Raw genomic sequence first — 22,544 nt, 5'->3', positions numbered from 1 at the left:
ATGATGAAGTCAATTATAATTTTCAAACGAAGTCAAGCTTGTTTTTAAATAAGTTTTTTTTATTACAACTTTATTTTAAGCTTTTTAGTTGTTTCTCAATCTCATGGCCTAAGTGCTCGGGAAGACAAATCCAACGAACCCAAACTCGATAAGCTTCCGCCGTTTCGTTTAGGAGTTCCTATGGCCAGCTCCTGCCACCTCTTGACTTCATCATCAGGACCCTGAACATCATCTAGCACTAAAGTGCTCGAAAAGACAAGTCCAACGAACCCAAACTAGATGTAATTCCGCCGTTTCGTTAAGAGTTCCTATGGCCACCTCCATACTCCATCCAGCTCAATGGTACCATAATATTGCATTGTCATCGTACTTACACAAGTATACCAAATTTCAGCTCAATTGGTTAAGGAGAACTGGTTTTAAATTCAGTTGCAAGATTTATCTCATACTAACTTACAAGCGAAATGCTTGTAAAAATGGTACGCATATCTTTTTTGCGACTAGTTTTCTTAGAGTATTATACCATTTCGGAATCTTGGATAGTTGCGTCAACTTTATAAAAAACTTGCCGCAGTAGTGTTCATACTGTTTTTTTACAAAACGACGAGTCAAAGTGGAGTGTAAGTAAAAATCGTTCAAAATTTTAAGGAAATATCATATTTTGATTAACTTTTGTGTAAAAACTGCAAGGATTCTGAGGGTTTTAAGAATTGGGGTGGACAGCAGCACTACTTAAGTTGTCGATGCAAACAAAAAAACTGAAGTATTTGAAAAATTGTAGTCGTGGTAATGTAAAATATCATAAGGGGTGTCAATTTTCGACGAATTTCATAATTTATTGTGTAACTTAAAAAATAATTGAGATAGATTTTTTTTCTTGTTTTTCCTAAAGCAGTCATGACTAGGTCCACCCTGCGGCGCCGGCTTATCCTTGAATTTTGGGACACGTTGTATAAATATCTGACAACATTATTTTTCAGTGTGTTTCTTTAGTGTAAATGCAAACTTATATTTGTTTGCAATTTACACAACCTTACCGTTTCCGCCATTTCTAATCTTATTCCCCTGCGATAAAATTCAAAATGGCTCATGTAAAAAATCTCCAATACTATACTAACATAATGTATTATAGTTTCAGCTTTATTCATCATTAACAACGAAAATTGGGTCACAGTATGTAAATCATCAATTGTTAAAACATTATTGATTCGTGCATTTCATGTTTCTGTGTCTTTGTGTATTTTATCACCATTTTAGGGGGAAGGTAAGTGGAATTCAATCATTAAAATCACAATTTCAATTATTACATTCTAATGTTACATTTGAGTTTAAATTGTAACAATGTTACACGTGAAACTTTGCAATTTCAATTGTAACACTAGTGTGACGATAATTGTGTTCCTGTCGTAACCATCCCACAAGGCATTCTCTAAATGTAACTAACAATGTGTATCGGACGTCCAATATTAATGCTTTGAAATCATAATCATGTCACAATAATATCCTGGATACATTTCGCTTTGACAACTTTGTACGCAACGTTTCAATAAATTGAATACATAATGCAATGTAACAAACATCCTTACTAATAAAATGTAACACAAATGATTACTTTCTTAGATTTCTTTTCTTTAAACTATTGTTTATAACTGAGTATGTGCAACATGGAACAATCTTACCTATATTTTATTACGGTATATTTTCATTACTTTTCAATTAAAATAATATGCACATTGAATATAATCATTTTAATGATGCTGTGAGTGTGAAATTCCAATTTCGCATATGAACGGTAAAAGTTGTCAAAGCACACCTGTACATAACATAATGGCTTGTGGCGGGTGCTCTCTCTATCTCTCTCTTATCTAGGAGGTCGGCGGCTCTCTCTCTCGCGTCGGCTAGTGTCGGGTGAGATGAACAAGTTGTTCCATTATTTAGTTCAGGGTTCACGAGGTTTTTTTAATGCTGGCTTCCAATATTATTCAATACTTAAACCACAATTCTACATAGAGATTTCGAATACCAGAGATATGTACATTTCCTCTTTCTATGTAATTTTTAATCGATCAACGTGGAAAGCATTGGGGGAGGCCTATGTTCAGCAGTGGACGTCCTATGGCTGAAATGATGATGATGATGTAATTTTTATGCCAAAGCGCTTTTTCAAAGCATATTTGCAGAAAATAAATGTCTTCTTATGACGCTTTTTAAATTATAACATCAATCAGTATTAGTAAATCAGTATAAAAAGTCTCGCAAAAGATCCAGCATCACAAACTCCTCGTAAACCTCAGTTAGGAGAGATCTCTCCTACCGTTACCTATCTCTCCCACACACCAACGTAAGGCTAACGTGCGCAGTGTTGGCAGCTGCTCGTCGGCCGACGAGGGCGACGACGAGGCGGACCCACAGGCCAAGGCGCTCCGGGAGAAGGAGAGGCGGCAGGCCAACAACGCTAGGGAGAGGTAAGAGAGAGATAGGGTAAGGAAATAGATGTGTATGTGAGCAAAGAGTATTTTGATGACTGTGATAATGCAACAGATGGGTAAAAGAAAGATAGAGTAAGGGAATGGATGAAATATAACAAAAATGTATGCGTGAGGGTGGACCGAGTATTTAAACTCCAGCACCGCTAGAGAAAAGAGAAATATAGGGAAAAGAATGAACATGAAATAAAGTAAAATGTGGAATCAGAGATTCTAACAAAGCTAATGAGGTAATTTCTTACCTCATTAGCTTTGATATACGGAGAGGTAGAGTAAGAGTTGCTGAAATGGTTTAAGTAAATAACACAAAGCAAACACTGTATGCTTTAAGTAAAAATCGGGTAGGAAAGCTAAAAGAGAGACAAATATAGATAGAGGGAAGATAGATTGCAATAAAAGTGGCTAAAATAGGTACTATCGGCAACAGTGTTAACTGCCCATTGCCAGTCATGTCATCTCGTTCTATCGCAAAGAATCACCATTTGATTAGAGCGAGAGCAAAAACGGAAATTGATAGTTAACAGTGTGGCCGTGTGTACCTATAAAAGAGATGCGGTGTAAATGGCGACAAACCTACAATTCTTATAGATAATAGAGTGTGATACAGGGATAAATAAGACACATACGAGGCTGAAGCATGAATGTGTAAAAGTTTTTATTTTTATTTATAAACACTTGAAATCTTAGAGGCAGATAGGTCAATCAATCACTCTGGAAACGGGTAAAGGACATATAGAAGAAAGATTCGATTTGTGTATAAGAAATAGAATGAGATAGAGATAGGATATAATGCGCAGATAAATCATTTTTATTATGTTGAAAATGTTCGACATGACAAAATATATATGATGGAATCGTGAATTTACCAACTGATATACCTGTATTTTTTATTATTTTTGTGTGTTATTTCAGGGATATCAAACAATTGGCATTTACATACTGTGATCAATTGAATTGTGTCAAATTTTATTTGAACATTGAAAGTAGAATTGGAGATTTTTTCACATGCTTATAGATTTTCTTTTTTGGAAAATTTCAGATTACCCTTTAGTGTATTGTGTATCTTTTTTGAAAGTTTACAGTGAAACTTTTTGTTAATAAATGGAAAATGACTCTACTCAGTAATGATTTCGATAGATAAATAAACATTTACAGTCTTGTGAAAAGTATAACATCATAACTCCTCTGAAACTTTTTAACATTCATATTCCCAAACACTAAAACGCGTTTTAACAGTTACCAAATTACTACTTTCAAAAAGGATACTCAATACCCCACCCATCCATCTAAGGCCGTTTTCCACCAAAGCGGAACAGAGCGGAGAAGCGTTGGGCTGTCAAATTTTATAATAAAATGGTAGCGGCGCGGCGTGGAGAAGAGAAGTGAAAATAATTATATCTTATTGGTTATTCAAAACACTTCTTTGCTCCGCTCCACCTTAATAGAAACCGTGCCTCAAAGTGACCCTCTTTTACCTTTCTCTAACCTCTCTCTTTCCTCAGGATAAGGATAAGAGATATAAACGAGGCGCTGAAGGAGCTCGGGCGTATGTGCATGACGCACCTCAAGAGCGACAAGCCGCAAACCAAGCTCGGCATCCTCAACATGGCTGTGGAAGTCATTATGACGCTGGAGCAGCAAGTCAGAGGTCAGTGGGAATGTATACTCTAGCTTGGACGGAATAGAAGTCATTTTTAGTCGCTTGTTCCCAACGAGTCACACCCAGAATTTTTTAACAGTGTTACTCGTTGGGAAAAAATCCCATCCAGTCACACTGGTACTGATCACACATATTAAGTACCTTTTTTAATATCAGGATATAAGAGATTTTATTATAAAGAAACAATGTACACACGGCCACACTGTTAACTACCCATTTCCGTTTTTGTTCTCGCTCTAATCAAATGGTGATTCTTTGCGATAGATTCTATCGGATAGAACGAGTTTACAATGGGCAGTTAACACTGCTGCCGATAGTACAAAATATAGCCTGACCAGGAACATAAAAACCCTGGCATAGAGGCGTGTCAATTGCATTTGATAGTGCAACACTGAGTACAGTCGTACATGTGTTAAATTAATAGGCAAAATTTATGTATCAGGATTCAGGATTACGGGTTAAGGCCGGGTAACAGAGAAAATGGCGAAAATGAGGTTTTCATTTTTCATTTTTGAGGTACTAAACAGTAAAATAAAAGGCTAAGATTTTTTTTGGGCATAGTTGAGGATATTTTCTAGGGCTATTAACGGATGGAAACACGATTTGATGAAGTTGACTCGATAGAATAAATTCCCAAAGTTACCTCTATTCGTTTTCTAATTATGGTTTTATTTTTAAAATAAGCGATTTGAGATTCTGAATCTTTTACTAAACTAAAGTTCAGAAATATGTAATGTGGGGACCGGGAGTTGACAAATGAAAGAGTCTATACTGTGCGATGCTAGTATATTTGAGTGTGCAGTTTACGCAGCAACGTCAAATATATAGGTTTGGCGCGTACACATACTACACCTCCCCCCTTTTTAAAAGAAAAAAAATTGGTTTACAATATTTTTTCAAATATTAAATTTAGTTACAACAGTTCAAAACAAAACATCAAAATACATTAAAATCCGAGAAAAACTCTATTTCAAATGATCATAATTTTCATTACAAATCATAATTGTAAAAAGTAATTGAACATAAAAAAAAACCAAAAGTTTACAGACCACAAAATATTTTTTTTGTTTTTACATTCATATTTTTAGAGAAAAAGAAATACATAAATGAGTTGACTAATTTAGAAAATTCCACATAAACTGATATTTAAATAGGATATTTTTTTTTAAGCCGGCGCAGAACTTCCAGAAGGTCGGGCGACGCCACGGCCACTTTGAACCGTGTTTACTTCTGCAGTTATATTTTATATTTATTCGATTCTAGAATATATTCCCAAAAAGTCTGAAAGGTGTTTTAATTTGTGTCACTTGGATATGATTTCTATTAGAAAGTGTTGTGAGTGTGACGCTTGAAGGGAAGGAAGTCAACCTAACCTAACCAACTGCGTATTTCTATACTGTGTAGCTGGAAATTGTGGCGGGAGCTCTTTGACGCGCTGTTTTCGGCGAAGAATTGCGCGCGCAGATTTTGACAGCGCGAAATACCTACTTTAGAAGAAATACCAAGCCTTAATCTGATATTTTCATAAATTAACGAAAAAATATTATTAAAGGTAACCTGGTTTAAATAAATTAAATGAAACCATCAATTTAGCTAGTAGGATTTATTTTATTATTCATCAATAATCAAATTCAGAACTTGAATATTCAACTGCAATGTCTGCTCATGAACGCTTCAAACTCGGTACTTCTTTCCCAATTCCATAAAATTCAAAACTTAGAAAGTGACAAAAAACGCGTAATTATATTCTGTCGCGAATGTGCGACGGGTGCCCGCAGTGAGTGTGCGAGCGCGACACCAACATAATTACGCGCGAGCGATAAGGATGGGTAGCTTGGGGTCATTGGACAAAATTCTACGTGCTCACGGACCAGGCTTTAGTAGATTATTAGACGACGTTTGATGTAAACTCACACTAAGCCCTCTGTACTACTCTTCAGTCTATTATGGACAGTATGCTGTCCGAAATAGAGATAATTTTTATTTAATATGTTTTCTCCGAGTCCCGTTGCCTCCATAGGTCTGCAACTTCGTTCAGGGGATAGATTAAATTTACCATTGGTAACGCCATAATGCCCACACGGTATGTGGCGCAAGATGGATGGTAATACAAACCTTTGATGAAAGCGTATGCATGTAAATGTCGCACATCGTTTATGTATTATGCCCAAATTCCATAAGATCAGTTTCGCACTGTGTCCGATCCGAATCCATCATCATACGAATTACGAATCTATATTAGAAAGTAATAGAGGAATCGGATGACGGATATCGAACATAGCTCATAAGTAAACTACCATAGAAAGCACGACTGCTCTTGACCGTATTTTCACGTATTCTGATCGGACGTAGTTTTCAAATTTCCCAAATAATGGAATTTCTCAAAAATATTGGAATTTCCCAAACATACATATAATGGAATTTCCAAAAAATATAATGGAATTTTCCAAAAAAATAATGGAATATCCCAAAATTAATGGAATTTCCCAACTTAATAGAATTGTATGTTTTCTTTTTATCCAGAACGTAACCTGAACCCGAAAGCGGCGTGCCTGAAGCGGCGCGAGGAAGAAAAAGCGGAGGAGGCGCCCAAACTGCTGGCGCCGCTCACGCACTACCAGCCCATGCCGGTGAGCTAATTTGAACCTTGTGTGTATTGTGTGTAGACTCATTTTTCCCTGTAGGATCTTTTTCCCATGGCAAAATATTGGTGAAGACACGCCCCCAATCTTAATATGGCTACTGGCGCCACTCACGCAGTACCAGTTTGAACCTTTTGTAAACTGCTTGTAGGCTCATTTTCCCAAGGCAAAATATTGGTGAAGACACGCCCCCAATCATAATATGGCTGTTGGCGCCGCTCACGTACTACCAACCCATGCTGATGAGCTAGTTTGAACCTTGTGTGCACAGTTTGTAGGCTCATTTTCCCATGCCAGTATACAGGGTGTCCCGTAATGTAACGTCAAGCCGGAACTGGGTGTTGAGGCAAGTTGTGCTGGTTATCAGAAAAATAAAAAAAAAAATCTATGTGGCGTATTTTAAAAATAATAGGCATTTAAAAAAAATCTAAAAATTCTACTCCAGGTGACGGTCCTTTTGCTCGTGTTGCCACAAATCTTCACTTTTTCCAAATTTTTTTTTTGTTATGTAACCCTAAATAATGCTTCTCTAAATTGTTATCAAAATTACAAAACCAGCTGCTCCAGCTTGGATGAAAAAAATACATTATTCCCAAAAAAATTTTCAAAATAAAAATTTTGCCTAGTTTAAACTGACTGTACTGAAAAAAAAATGTACTACGCGAGTGTGGCAAGTGACGTCATATTTTGGCGCATTTAGTAAGGATTTCAAAATGGTATAACACTTGGTAAATTTTTGCTGTAATTGTCGACAATTTTTGTTTTTTTTGGAAATAGTCCCGTTTTTAACTTTATCTACCTTGGTTAAAAATTATTATTCTAATGTGCCCAAAATTCAAGTTTCTGTGACTGACTACCGTACAGTCAGTCACAGAAACTTTTGTCACCATGACAGTAATTAGTAGTTGACATACTGTGACAAAAGTCACCCGTGCGCGCGCGCCTTTACTACCTGCTCTGCCTGCACTTGTAGATACTTGGTAACAGGGATAAAAAAGGATATGAAGTTTCGGTTATGGATACGGTTACGGATATTAGAATAATATTACACCGGTTTCGGTTACGGTCACGGATATGAAATCATTTCAGATTATCCGAAAGTCTCGGATAATTTCGGTTATGGAATTATTAGAATTTCAAAAATGTAGGTATAATTCAAATAGCAAGATGCTGCGTGAGCGTGACCCACATAGCTACTTTATGTACCAACTAAGACGACACCTATGTATGATAAAGGTAAAACAGGCTGGCATATTAGATGGTGCCAGCGAATGCCAGACAAGTTGGTAACAAATATTAAGATTTAAGGTACAATTCCAAGACGGGTCGCAGACCGCAAACTGCAACCGCAAACTGCAACCGCAAACTGCAACCGCAAACTGCAAAACTATGAAATCGGCAGCGCGGCATTGCAGCTGCGGCGTGGATACTGCAGATTTCATAGAGTTTTGCAGTTTGGCCTTTATACGAAACTATCCGTAACTTTTGAATCAGTTTCGGTTACGGTTATGAACATTTTTTATTTCGGATATCCGATAGTTTCGGTTACGGTTACGGATATCCATAACATCCCTGCTTGGTAAGATGGCCCTCTCCGTCCCGCTCATACCTTTTAAAATGTCTTCTCCACCTCACTTAAGCCAGAAACTTGCATTTTCGGCACATTAGAATAATATTTTTAACCAAGGTAGATAAAGTTAAAAACGGGATTATTTCCAATAAACAAAAATTGTCGACAATTACAGCAAGATTTTACAAAGTGTTATACCATTTTGGAATCCTTACTGAATGCGCCAAATTATGACGTCACTTGCCACACTTGCGTAGTACAATTTTTTTTCAGTACAGTCAGTTTAAACTAGGTAAAATTTTTATTTTGATATTTTTTTTGGGAATAATGTATTTTTTTCATCCAAGTTGGAGCAGCTGGTTTTGTAATTTTGATAACAATTTAGAGAAGCATTATTCAGGGTTACATAACAAAAAAAAAATTTGGAAAAAGTGAAGATTTGTGGCAACACGAGTAAAAGGACCGTCACCTGGAGTAGAATTTTTTTATTTTTTTTAATTGCCTATTATTTTTAAAATATGCCACATAGTTTTTTTTTTATATTTTTCTGATAACCAGCACAACTTGCCTCAACACCCAGTTCCGGCTTGACGTTACATTACGGGACACCCTGTATATGTGTCAACGTGAAATTGTGAACTCCGTTAGTTTGTAATATAACGCGTGAGATTGTAAACTAACCCTGGGTTAGGTTAGTTAGGTGAAGGGGTCGGACTGATTGACTAGTCATCCGAGGAACGGGTTCGAACCCCGCCGCCGCTTGAGTATTGTGATGAGCCCACTCGTGACACAAGCATCATTAGCTTAGTCATCATCATCATCATCATTTTAGCCATAGGACGTCCACCGCTGAACATAGGCCTCCCCCAATGCTTTCCATGTTGATCGATTGGTAGCGGCCTGCGTCCAGCGCCTTCCTGCTACCTTTACGATGTCGTCGATCCACCTTGTGGGTGGACGTCCCACGTTTAGCTTAGTACAAGGGGCTAAAGGGACTATTAGTAATTTGTGCAAAAGAAATTTATCCGTCAGATTGTAATCACAATTTTACGGTGACAAACATGTAGGTATGGAACACGCATGATGTATAGTTGTTGCAATTCACGAAGGCGAGTGAGCTTTACATGTGTGGTGGCTCGCTACTGTTCGTTTTTCAAAAGTTTTGACAGACATTACACTATCGTTATGTGCATGTACACGTACACACACAAGTAAACCTCACTTGCTATCGTGAGTTGCAAGAACTGTACTCGTAATGAAGCTTTATTTGTTTACAAGCTACCGCAAGTATTTGCCTAATACAGATCGTTTCATCCACGAAGACGCGCGACCCATCATTCTTCCGCTAATGTTTGAGTGTTATCGGTACACGTCAAAACATCCATGAGTGCACAAGCACACTACAATAATGACGCTCGGATTGCTCGGATCAAACTCCCCGCACCCCGCGCGACCGAGACCAAACATTGCTGGGGCGCGTCTTCGTGGATGAAACGATCTATACAATATGCTGTAGTTTTCCCTAAGATACACGTTGCTTACCTCGGGTATAGGTCTGCAACTTCGCTCAGGGGATACATTAAATTTACCATTGGTGTGCCACAATGCCAACACGGTATGTGGCGTCTGATGGATGGTAATACATACAAGCTTAACTTTTGCATGCATAGAGATTGTTTACCTACTTCTGTACTGTAAGGTTACTAAGGGTGGATTCGACCGAACAAGAGCAAATATTAATCTCAGAATAAATTGTCAGTTTTGACAGTTATACCAGGAGTTATTCTCGGATAAAAGTTTGGTCGAATCGGGTCTAAAGCTAGCAGGATAAATTTCTTCTTGCACTTTAGGTTAGGACTTTTAAGTAGGTTACAAAATGTATGTTATTTAACTAAAAAAATTCAAATAAAAATATTATTGAATAAACAAAAAAAACCAACTGCGTAAAATTGAACTAAGAAGATAAAAACAAGACAACTTAGGCCCAGAACAGACGGTGAAACGCAACTGCAACGAAACTGCAACTTTCTGATGATTATTATGAATGAAACTGAAACTGAAAGTTTCAAACTGGTCGCGTCATGTGTGGTCTCTCAACGGACGCTATGGCAGAAACTTAGATGCAACTCAAAAGTAACTAGCAGTTGCAGTTTCGTTGCAGTTGCGTTTCACCGTCTGTTCTGGGGCTTAGTGTTCACAAATGCACTCGGAGGCATCAATGACTAATTCTTTTGTTGGTGATGTATTTGATGCCTCCGACTGCATTTGTGAACACTAAGTTGTCTTGTTTTTATCTTTTTAGTTCAATTTTATTAAAAGCCTATTTGCAAAAATAAATGAGTTTTTTTACGAGTCCAATAACATTTCTTACCTGTTTTGTTTCCAGGGCATGGGTCAGCTACCAGGTCAGCCGCCCACGGGCGGGCCGCAGCAATAGCGAACATGTTCACGCCCCGCGCACGCCCCGCCTATGCCCCGCTGCACGTAGGCCGCACGCCCCGCGGGGAGTACACGTGACCATTGCGGCGACGATTCAAGATTCGGTTGGCGAAGTGAGACTCGGATGTGAAACTAGTATCATTGAATGGTACTCAAGTATGAAACCAGTATCATGAAGTTGTACTCAAGTATGAAACTAGTATCATGAGGTTGTACTCAAGTGTGAAACCAGTATCATTGAGTGGTTCTAAAGTATGAAACTAGTATCATTGAGTGGTTCTCAAGTATGAAACTAGTATCATGGAGTTGTACTCAAGTGTGAAACTAGTATCATTGAGTGGTACTCAAGTATGAAACTAGTATCATTGAGTGGTACTCAAGTATGAAACCAGTTTCATGAAGTTGTACTCGAGTATGAATCTAGTTTCATGAAATCGTAAGATCTATTCTAGAAAGTATATTCACTCCTGGGATTGGTTGGATTTTAATATTTGAGTCAAATCTCGATTCAATTTCAAGCTTACATTGAGGAATGTATTAGATTCTTACTTGAGTATGATTTTATAAAACGAGTCTCGTATACTTTGTTGGCAGTTAGGGCTGTCTCTGTTATTTTATATGATAATAAAATATACGCCTACACAAGCAGTGGTGATGAAAAAAGTTACATTTTCTTATTTTATTGTTTTTAACTTTAATTATTATTATTTTACTTCTATATACTATGTAAAAATCAATTTTCAAGTCTATTTCAATTTCATTCTACAATGACAGGGACAGCCCTATGCAATATCGAAGCCATAATGGTCAGTGTTCTCTCTAAAATTCGACGTGTTTTGTACCTTATAACGTGTGTCTATGAACTGAAGGTTCAATTTTGAATGTCTGTGACATTGTAGTTGTTGTTGTGATTCAATCATACATTTTTGTTTGGTTTCAAAATTATGTACTGACGTTTTTATATTGTTGAAAGTATTATGTGAAATGAACTAATAATCAATATATTTTGTATTAGTATGATAGTGACATTATTTTTTACAAAATTATTTCAACTACGACATTTTCCAATTTATGAAATATTATTTATAAAAAAAAAATACGTATGTCTGAACTACTTTTTCTGATTAGTAAAAGTGAAACAATTTAAAATAATTGCTATCATACTTCTACAACGATTTAAAAAATATATATAGAAAAGCGTAACTTGAACACTTAACTTTTATTAAGTTTTTTTATTTTATTTTTATTTGGTAAATATACCATATTTTTTATACATCAACTTCAAAATCAACATTTGAGTTACGTTTTTGTATATCAACAAACGAATCGACAACAGAAACAACTTTTTTACTATTTGACTAGTTATTTTAATCTGTGAACTAGTTTGAATAGTTAAATAGACACACAAGGGGCCGTGGCTTCTAATAATAAACGAAACCCAGTGGTGAAATCGAGACGCTTTAAATATAAAAAAAATTAACACCTTTAACTTTGATTTTCTAGTTGATTTTTCGACCAGTTGTGACTCCACTAGTTGCAAACAGTAAAATAGTGTATATGTATCGCAACTTGACTTTTATTTACATATTGACAAAGACCAATATTTTTTTAATTGATTAAATAACTAGTGGAGCCACAAAAGGTGATGTTATGATTATTTACATATCAAAGGACAGCGTCTCATCGCGGCTCCCGCGGACAATCCAAAGAGACCCCACGAACAGTGCGTAGTAAAAGTATTTTGGACTTATAGTGCGTAAGTGTGTATATTACTAGCGAATAGGTTATAGTTTTCTATAATTATAAAGGTTAAACGCCCACAAAAACCGCTACGACGCCATTAATGTGAAGGAGAAAAAAATGAGATTTTTCAAAGGATACAAAAATGTCTTCACCCAAAGACATGGGAATCCAGAATTTTGTAAAATATTAGCCTTAGAGATACGTTTATGTATAGGTATATTATAGTTCGATCTATGAGAAAAGATATTTTTAATTACGATTTTAAATGAAGTTTTTTTTCGCTGCCATAAGCATAGGTTCTAAGTCGGTTCTGAGTCCATTTTCGGGGGGTTTGAGTTTTGATTTTTTATAAAATGAAATCACCAAACGTTTGCCTCCACATTGGTCTGTTCGCGAAACAGATGCGTTCCGTTACTCGCAAGCTTGACAATAAAAACTCGGTAATGGATTGCGAATCGCCATAAATACTATAATTATGTGATTTCTTTTTAATGACGTTGCTGATTATGAATGCGAGCGATACAGTTTTGTGTCTGTGCGAATATTTTTAAACGTAATTTGATTACGCACTCATCATTAAAAAATTGACTAGTAAAGAGAATATCGCAACTAGTTACGCCATTAAAATAAAACTAGTTGAATAAAAAACAAGTTGCAAAATTCAACCCTAAAATGATATTGGCTATACTGTTCTGACCAGTGGTTGTTTGCACAAATACAAAACGTTCTGTATCGAATTATAAGTGAAAGTGGCTGCTAACTTAAGGATGTACTTAAGATTATTTCTTTTCACTATTTTGTACCGAAGCTCCAGTGAAAATTCGTTGATATATTTTTCGTTTGTTTTTTTGACAAATCTACATTTTTATCGTTAGGTCCGGGAGATCTAAGCTATTATTAGTATTATTTTATATGAATATATATTTTAGATTTATTTGGTAGCTGATCGACATGTGAAATCGTGGTATATTTTTGTTTTAAAATTTATATCAGGTTGTAATTTATCATGGGAATATTAAAATCGCATGCATGCATGAATTTAAATAAATGTATAATGATTTTGCATGTGCTAATATTTTCAATGATGAATTACAACCTAATATCGATTGTCCTTAGCTTAAACATTATAAGCCGACCTAGTTCTATACGAATACTCTTACAATGTTGCCGTTTAAAGTGTAAAATAAAAAATACACTTTTAGTAGAAATTACCAATTGCTGGCAACACCAAACGGTAGCTTCTAGTGTTTACAGCTATGTCTTTCCATATTCATAATGATAATACAAAGGCATAATTCGAGTCTATTGTAAATAATGAAGAAAACGGAAGCTCAATATAATAATTGGTTATTTAAAAACGTAATATTTGGCTGACATGATTATTTTGTAATAAATTATTTAGTGATTCGTTTCATGACAGTGTTAAGATTGTGGGTACATTGACATTTCCTATCGTCGAGGGTAGAAAATATATCCAGCTATGGAAGTATACATCAGTACTTAGAACTTTTATTTTGACAAAATAATTTTTAGACATTGAAATTTTGACATAAACAGTTTTGACAATCAAATAAACATTTTTCTTAACAAAAAGGGACAAAATTGTCGTTAGGAGAATACCCAAGTAAGTGTTTTCTAAATACTGATGTATATTTCTTAGTCGGCCCAAGTTTTCTTCCCCCAAACAATTACAATGCGTACTTTAGTAATATCATTACGAGCGAGTACGATGCTGTTAGTTGTTCTATTGCCCATCTTAGGTAATTTAGTTTCATTTATCCTGTATTATATAGGCGATAAGGTCCGTTTTTGACTGTAATGATCCAGCACGAATTCAAATCCAGTCGTAGACCGACTATTGGTTTGTATATTTGATGTTAACACAGATATTTTCACATAAAAATATATAAATGCATTTAATTGTACAATTTTTAACGCTGCGGAGGCGTTGACGTCATGATGACGTTATGTGTCATGGCGTAAATGTCACGCAGCGCTGTTACGTCACTCCTGTCAAATATATCAACTGATACGTCAAGTTGACACACGGCCGCCTGTGTCGGGCGCAGGCGGCCACCGCACAAGTCCATATTGAAAAAAAGTTCAAATATTTTTTTAGTATTCTATAAAATAGTTCATAAGTGTCACTTAATCATTACTTCATGCCCTTTTAGTTAGATTAGTTGACCTTCTCTTCCATTTAGCGGTTAAACTTAAGTTTTTTTCTTATTAATTAATTATTATTTTTTTGTTGTCTGTACGTAAGACTACGTAAATGTTAAGGAATCATTTTTTTGTAATCGGTACTTGTAAATCCGTAATTTATTTGAGGCAATGCTCAGTTTCCACATGAATGGTAGGTTTAAAACACGTCCTGGAGATTGTGTACAAAATGAGGCTTTTTTGTTATTTTTTTCCCTCTTATGGTGGCAACACCGGCAGCCGACACTGTATCATAGAGCATTTGTTTTTTTTTTCAGTTCAAATGCATAGATTAAAAATGATTATAATACAAGAAAGGTCTAATTATAAAAATGATAATATTAATTAAATGTGCCATTCATTTTGCTAATTTTGTGTTTTATTTTGATCCTGAAAGTGCTAATTAATATTTTAATATAGTAATAATAATAATAAATCTTTATTTCATTACCAGCGGAATTGCTTATAATTAATAATGATCGATGCCTCCTTTTAAGCTTAAAGAAGCCTGTGCCAGGAGACATCGCTCTTCCTTGGAATATTATGTTATAGTAATACGTATCTCTAACTAGCTTTCCGCCCGCGGCTTCACCCGCGTGGAATTTTGTCTGTCGCAGAAAAACGTTATCGCGCGCGTCCCTGTTTCAAAAACCGGGATAAAAACTATCCTATATCCTTTCCCGGGACTCAAACTATCTCTATGCCAAATTTCATTAAAATCGGTTCAGTGGTTTAGGCGTGAAAGAGAGACGGACAGAGTTACTTTCGCATTTATAATATTAGTAAAGTATAGATAATGGCGGATGTACACTCCCTAGAGTACACCCGTCCATTCTCGGCCAAAAATATCTCGGGTTGGTGTTCTATAAATTCTTAAAAAAATTACATGTAGGTAAATACTAAAAAAATGGCGGAAGCGGTTACCAAAGTGATTGACATAGCTCGCAGAATCCCTAAAATCAAGTGGCAGTGGGCGGGGCACATAGCTCTTAGAGCTGATGGCCGCTGGGGCAGGAAAAGTCGCGAGTGGCGACCACGTGCCGGAAGACGTTATGTGGGCAGGCGTCCCACTAGGTGGACCGACGATCTGGTGAAGGTCACGGGAGGTGCTTCGATGCGGGCGGCGTAAGACCGGTCTTTGTGGAAAACCTTGGGGAAGGCCTTTGTTCAGCAGTGGACGTCTTTCGGCTGAAACGAACGAAGCGGTTATGATCGGCGGATGATCAAGACACAAGTGACACTCTCATAGGTAAAAGACAGGACTCAGGAGTGTACAGGGGATCACACTAGTTTTGCCTCGCGCGGAAGATAAGGATCTTCCTTTGTCGGATTTTTGCGCAGGAGGACAAGGGAACGAAAGCAAGCGAAAATCGCCGAATGACCCCGAAAGCAAGCGAACAACACCCGAGTGACCCCGAGAGCAAGGGTACAATCCGTACAACACCCGAGTGACCCCGAGAGGTGACGAGCAAGAATATTCTCGCTCTCGGCCTTTCTCGTGAATACTCGGAATATCTCGCCAACTGTGCTACCGGCTTTAGAATATTTCAAATTGAAGGTAGTTACCAGAATCAGCTCCACAATTAAAATGTTTTGGTCCATTCCATTATCACAAAAAAACAACGCCATTTCTGAGTAACGCTAATTAAAATAAACTAATAACATATTCAATCGCAACTTGATAAGAGAGATCATTAACAACGGGACAACAACAGAACTGGTGCTGGTGCGAGTATCGGTTGCAGCCATGTCTGTGCGCGTACGCAATTTGTGCATTTTTGCACTGATTTGTATTTCGATTCATCATGTTGCTGGGACTAGTAAGTTACTTTACTGTTTTTTTACTAAACTTTAGATCATGTTACCCTATATTAATTTATTTCGTTTCTTGCGCTGCTGCTTCTCAGCACTGGCCCATTTATTGTACCAAATCAGTGGTAGAGAAAATATTGGGGCGTGTAAAAGTGCTTTTTAAAAGCCTACTAGGTAAAATAAATGAGTTATAAGAGTTTTAACAGGGAATGCCTTATACTCGTAGTGTAGAGCGCACTTCGAACCATCAGGACATTTTGTGCTTTAGGGAACGGTCCATATAAATCCTTGTCATGCACACTCCATTTAAATTCTCCAGCCATTACATAAACTCGGAGATGTTCGTATAGCAGACTGATGTGAGGCTCGGTTTCCACCAAAGCCACTTCTCCCCGTTCCGCCTTGGTGGAAATCATGCCTAATTATTTTGATTAGAGATTGTGGTCACTTCAGTTTTTGCCCAAATTAATTAATAGGTACATATGAGGGGTGTTCAGAAAGTAATGAGAATCGAATATTTCTAGCCATCACAAAAATCGGAAAAAATTTGGTCAGGTAGCTTAATTCTTCACTAGAAACTTGTAAAAAAATTCATTGAAGTTCACCATTGCGTTTAAGAATTACATCAACACAGTCGTCGTTAAGTTACCTGCCCAATTTTTTTCAGATTTTTGTAATAGCTAGAAATATCCCAATCTCATTATTTTGAACACCCCTCATACCTAAAGATACTATGTTTATTGTTCAGCCTTTTTAGTATTATCACAGATTAATAATGTATAGAAAAGTGCGCATTTTGCGAAATACCTAAACATTTTGTCAGACCCCTTTTGCTTCCCACTGAAAAAAGCCAGAACTTCATATTTTCTACTCCTTTCCAAGCCACAACGTCCACACCCAGCCCTCCAAGATACATCGCAAAGCCGATATCAATCAAGCGGGTTCCATACATGGCTTCGCTGCACGAATGCCCGCGAGGAGCGTGTCTGGCCAGCGTGATACACAAGCGGTTCCTACTGACCGCTGCCAGTAGTCTAGTGCTGGACTGGAAAGGGAATCTTGCGTGAGTACACTATTATGTCTTCATTTCAGCCATAGGACGTTCACTGCTGAACATAGGCCTCCCCCAATGATTTCTACATCGCCCGGTTGGTAGCGACCTGCGTCCAGCGCCTTCCTGCTACCTTTATGATGCCGGTCCACCTTGTGGGATGACGTTCCATGCTGCTTTTTCTGGTACGCGGCTTCCACTCAGAACCTTGCTGCCCCACCGGCTGTCAGTTCTCCGTACTATGTGCCCTGCCCATTGCCACTTCAGCTTGCTAACCCGTCGGGTACTATTATGTACAAGTATAACCCTATTAATAGTAAAAAATAATAAAATAAAATAAAATAAAAATAGTAGTTATCTAAGTTAGGCTTTTTTATTTATATTTGGCTCGAATTTGTTCGATTTGGACTTGAGTTTAGCGCTTTTTTTTTCATTTATTTACATTAGCGATCATACCTCTAACATCACAAGTTATTATTATCCCAATGCGATAGAGTAAGTAGATTAATTAGTATTATCTAACAATAATTAAAATTATCGTTGTGTTTATAAAGTAGGTACCTACCTACCTACATTTTTTAAAAGAATATTACCAAATTACCTACGTATTAAAATAGTCCTGTTAACCCCTCGTGGCTTGTATTACAAGTGGATTCACCACGGTTCGAACCCGCGTTTCTCGGATCTACCGACACCGACTCCATTGTGCTGTCGCTCCAAATTAGGTTAGGTGAACTCCTCCTAATGTTCTTCTGATTAATTTCAACTTTCAACAGTTCAACTTACCCCGCGGGACAAACTTGACCTTCACTGGTTGGGTTTTTATTGGTAGATCCTGGCTACACAGGAATTGCAGCGGTGGGAACGAGAGGTGGGAATAGTTCTGTAAAAATTAGGTTATTGACATGCATTGGAGGCGGGTAACTAATAAAAAGGTAACTTCTTCCAGAAACCTGACTAAAGCCCGAGTAGGGAGTAAGTACCTGGACAAGGGTGGCCAATTGTATGCCATAGAAAAGTTGATTCCGCACGAAAAATACTTGACGTTCGTTGGCGATTACAACATTGGACTGGTGAAGTTGGCCATGAAGATCGATTTTGGGTCAACAGTTGACCGAATCAAGCTTGGAAAGAAAGTTATCATCGGCGATTTGGTGGATATCATCGGATGGGGGGTAGGAGAGGTAATTATTCAATTAACCTGCAATGCCGGGTCTGAAAATCTAAACGATATTTTAAAAATACTCGGCTTTGATGGTACGAGTAGCCGAACATCTATAGCTGTGGCGTAAAAATGGGGCCCCACTGCTATGTAAACTGGTTAGGTTAGCTAGGGGCTTACTTAATTTTTTTTCGAAGTCAATTTTTTTACTGATTCGTGATCAGAATAAGCTACTTAATCAACTCGCTAAATATGGCGAGGATTGAAATCAAGACTGTGTCAAGACCCTGTATAGTTTTTAGGTGCTATTTTCAATTTTGCAACAAAGTAAACTGCCATCAACTGTAGGTACCTATAATAAAAAGCTCAGTATCACATTTTTATCTGCTTTGATCGTTTACGTTTACAAGCGTTTACATCAACACTGTGTATGTTTAATACTCCTACATACTAAAAATATATTTCCCATTACAGAATTTACAGAACTCAACCAAAGGAGCAGTCCACGAGGTTCCATCGCTTCCTGTGCTGGTGCCGAGGAGGTGCCAGGGCGCTCTGTTGGGGCGCATCATCCACCCGCGGAATATGTGCGTGGAAATAGCAGGGGTCCCGCCCGGGGACTTTGTGGTGAGACTGAGTTCATCGTCTCTAAAGCCTGGTCCGTGAGCACGTAGAATTTTGTCCAATGACCCCAAGCTACCCATCCTTATCGCTCGCGCGTAATTATGTTGCTGTCGCGCTCACACACTCACTGCGGGCGCCCAACCAGGCCTGTTCATCTCCGCGAGTTTACATCGAAAACAAAACACGCACGATGGCCCACCTACAGGATACTATTCGACAAGGCCTCACATACGAGCGAACGTTGACTCACGCACGCTTCTTGTGTATGATGGAAGAAAATAAAGAAAATGGTGTACTAAATGCTGTGCAGTATTTAACTGCCTAAATAATAATAAAAACGCAGAATGTACTTTTTTAAGTTGCCTCAAGACACTGAGAGGTAAATAAGTAGTTAATATTATTCATGATAATTCATGCTAAATCATGTATTTCCTCCGCCATTTTCCGCAGTTTGGCACCTCACGTCACATCATTTTACCGAAGTCAGCCCTATAGCTTCGGCGCAGTGCCGATCACTGACGTTTGTCAACAAAATGGTGCTTGACTCTTGAGACAGGCTAAATTACACCATATTGTTAATGACATTGAGCATACACTTTTTTAAATACCTACGCGAAGTAAAACTTCTGTACGTAGTACTTATTATTATTCTGTGGCCCAACGCACAGTCGCGACAGCATTATAATAAATTACGCGCGAGCGATAAGGATGGGTAGCTTGGGGTCATTGGACAAAATTCTACGTGCTCACGGACCAGGCTTTAGCAATAGTTATTAAATGACAGTCAAACGAAGAGATAAGTAAGTTAAAGAGGGAAAGGCGTGGAACATATTTTTTGTCCTCGTAACTTTATGTTTCGGTTTTTCGCTTACATCTCGGAAACTATGCGTCCTAGACACATGATCGCTGTGAACACAATAACCCTCCTTCTGGCGCAGTCGGGTAGAAAGCTGATTAGGGGCCGTCCATAAATTACGTCATCGATTTTTTCAGATTTTAGACCTAAAACGTTTTACCAGTATTTAAACTTATTATTAAATGTTACATATGTCAAGAAAAAGAAGATTTTACATTGAGTTTCATTGACTTTGAGCAAATTTAAAATTTTTGTTTCTATAAGACATTTTGAAGTAGTATGACCATATTGAGGATATATCTGGGACTTTCTGTGGGACCTTACTTATCTAATTTTGCATAATGTTTTCTACGGCCGTTTACTGTAATCAATCCATATCCAAATCCGTCTGTCAACTGCCAAATTAAAATCTGTTTTCTATCAAATATCCACAGTTTTCGATGCCTTTACACTTTCTTAATGTTGTAATTCATCTTAAAACAAAAACATCGAAAACCTTTTTTCATAATCATATTAAGTGCACTTTATCAAGACACACTGTTTAAACGTAAATCAGTCTTTGTCGTCCTGAGAAAAATAAATAAAAGGTTACCCTACTTAGAAAGAGAGAGCCTGCCCACAGAGAGCGAGATAGTGATACATAGGTTGTGCTTCAAGTAGGTATTCTAAGTCTGGCCTCCATTTTTATCTTTAGCTTCATGGTGGCGCCCCACTGTCAATGTCATGCACAGGACAGTTCAGTATTTTGGAACTATAGCGCGAGTTCCGTCCGCCTTTTTTTATAGGTCCATGCTACTAACTAAGTAAAAATACAAGTTTTTTCTATATGTTACAAAAACATTTCCAACTTGCCACTTGTTAATAAATTATTATTAGGTACGTCTGCATTCACAAACGATGCTTGCTTATATAAGTAAACGCACAGCGTTGAATACGAGCTCTGTGATTGGTTCGTGTGTCACCGTGTGCGTTCACACGCACTGTGAGACCTCATAGTAATGTTTGTGATACGGGCGTTACTCGTTTTATGTAGGTAAGTACTTTACATTTTTATACTATGCTCCTCTATCCCCAGTGCGACGAAGGCGGCCCAGTGGTGGTAAACAACTCCATAGTGGGCGTAGGCTCCACATTTTGGGGCTGCGGCCTGCTGCCCGGGGTCTATACGCGAGTGTCGCGCGTCAAGCGCTGGATACGTCAGGCGATTGACAACAACACCTACATCGATTTTTAGTGTTATAAGTTTTATTTAAAGCCACATCACGCATTCAATGAGGGCTATCGTTTTAGCGCTCACCACTTAGCGCCACTGTAGAGTAAGGTCCTGTCACTTGCTAGTAGCGAAGACAGTGGCACCAACTGGTGAGCGCGAAAGTGGTAGGAGGACTATCGCATTTGCACTCATCAAGATGGCGCCACTGTAGAGTAAGGTCCTGTCAATCATCAGGGGTGCCAACTGTTAAGTATAAAAACGATAGACCTCATTCAATTCCGCAGCTCATTCAATCTCGCGGGATTAAAGTAATCCCGGAATATGCATCCGATAACTGGTTATCACCACTTTTGAAGATACTTATGCTCTAAATTACGAATTACGAGAAAGTTTGAGCGCCATATTTTCAATATGTGGGATCCGCGCCTTGTAGGTGCTGGATTTTTCATCATCATCATTTCAGCCACAGGACGTCCACTGCTGAACATAGGCCTCCCCCAATGCTTTCCACGTTGATCGATTGGTAGCGGCCTGCGTCCAGCGCTTCCCTGCTACCTTTATGATGTCATCGGTCCACCTTGTGGGTGGACGTCTCACCCTGGATTTTTGCAAGATTTTAATCCATAAGCATGCATGCTAATACTTTTAGCATCGGCGAGTCGCTTTAGAAGCTGAATGCAGCGACCACACACTTAAAAACGCCATACATAAGTCGCGAAATCTTTACTTATTTTGTGTAAATGGTGGATTAGAGATAAACTAAAAGATGTCCCCTGCTGGACAAAGAACATCCACGATAGATCCTGCGCTGCACCGGGTCATCGGTTCACTGAGTAGGAAAGGCTACTACTACACATATACCTACATAGATAATATAAGTATAATGACGCTATCATCTCTAGTTCGGCAAAAATTTTAAATTAATACATCGTACTTGTAATTTCATTAAACTTATAATTTTATTATTGTAATTAATGTGACTAAAGTCATGTAAACGCTTTGGTACCTATTTCTGTAAGCTACAAAACAGAATGTAACAAAAATAAAACCAAAGATATCATTTATACAACTTTTTATTTCACTT

The 22,544-nt window shown here is 37.7% G+C and overlaps 2 protein-coding genes across 10 annotated transcripts in view; both read left to right on the top strand.

Moving 5' to 3' along the window:
* The window catches only part of da (transcription factor daughterless), a 66,869-nt gene extending 55,033 nt beyond the window's left edge, over positions 1–11,836 (top strand). For 2 of the 9 annotated variants that reach the window (XM_028309152.1, XM_028309144.1), the window contains 3 exons: positions 3,989–4,134; positions 6,670–6,776; positions 10,745–11,834. In XM_028309152.1, the coding sequence (XP_028164953.1) occupies positions 3,989–4,134; positions 6,670–6,776; positions 10,745–10,795 (304 nt within the window). In that variant the 3' untranslated portion in view covers positions 10,796–11,834. Of the gene's footprint in view, positions 1–2,360; positions 2,466–3,988; positions 4,135–6,669; positions 6,777–10,744 lie in introns of all 9 variants that reach the window. The other 7 variants (XM_028309153.1, XM_028309149.1, XM_028309146.1 and 4 more) reach the window with 6 other exon arrangements.
* Positions 11,837–16,234: 4,398 nt separating this feature from the next.
* On the top strand, positions 16,235–21,861 carry LOC114356061 (trypsin 3A1-like). Its single transcript, XM_028309143.1, has 5 exons — positions 16,235–16,562; positions 17,437–17,617; positions 18,555–18,789; positions 19,242–19,394; positions 21,323–21,861. The coding sequence occupies exons 1-5, from the start codon at positions 16,490–16,492 to the stop codon at positions 21,479–21,481; spliced, it is 801 nt and encodes a 266-aa protein (XP_028164944.1). The 5' UTR covers positions 16,235–16,489; the 3' UTR covers positions 21,482–21,861.
* Positions 21,862–22,544: the final 683 nt, after the last annotated feature.

The sequence above is a fragment of the Ostrinia furnacalis genome, unplaced genomic scaffold (assembly GCF_004193835.3).
Source record: "Ostrinia furnacalis isolate ACB-3 unplaced genomic scaffold, ASM419383v2 OfSCF2617, whole genome shotgun sequence".
Lineage (NCBI taxonomy): Eukaryota > Metazoa > Arthropoda > Insecta > Lepidoptera > Crambidae > Ostrinia > Ostrinia furnacalis.
This window is presented reverse-complemented; position numbering and strand designations above follow the sequence as displayed.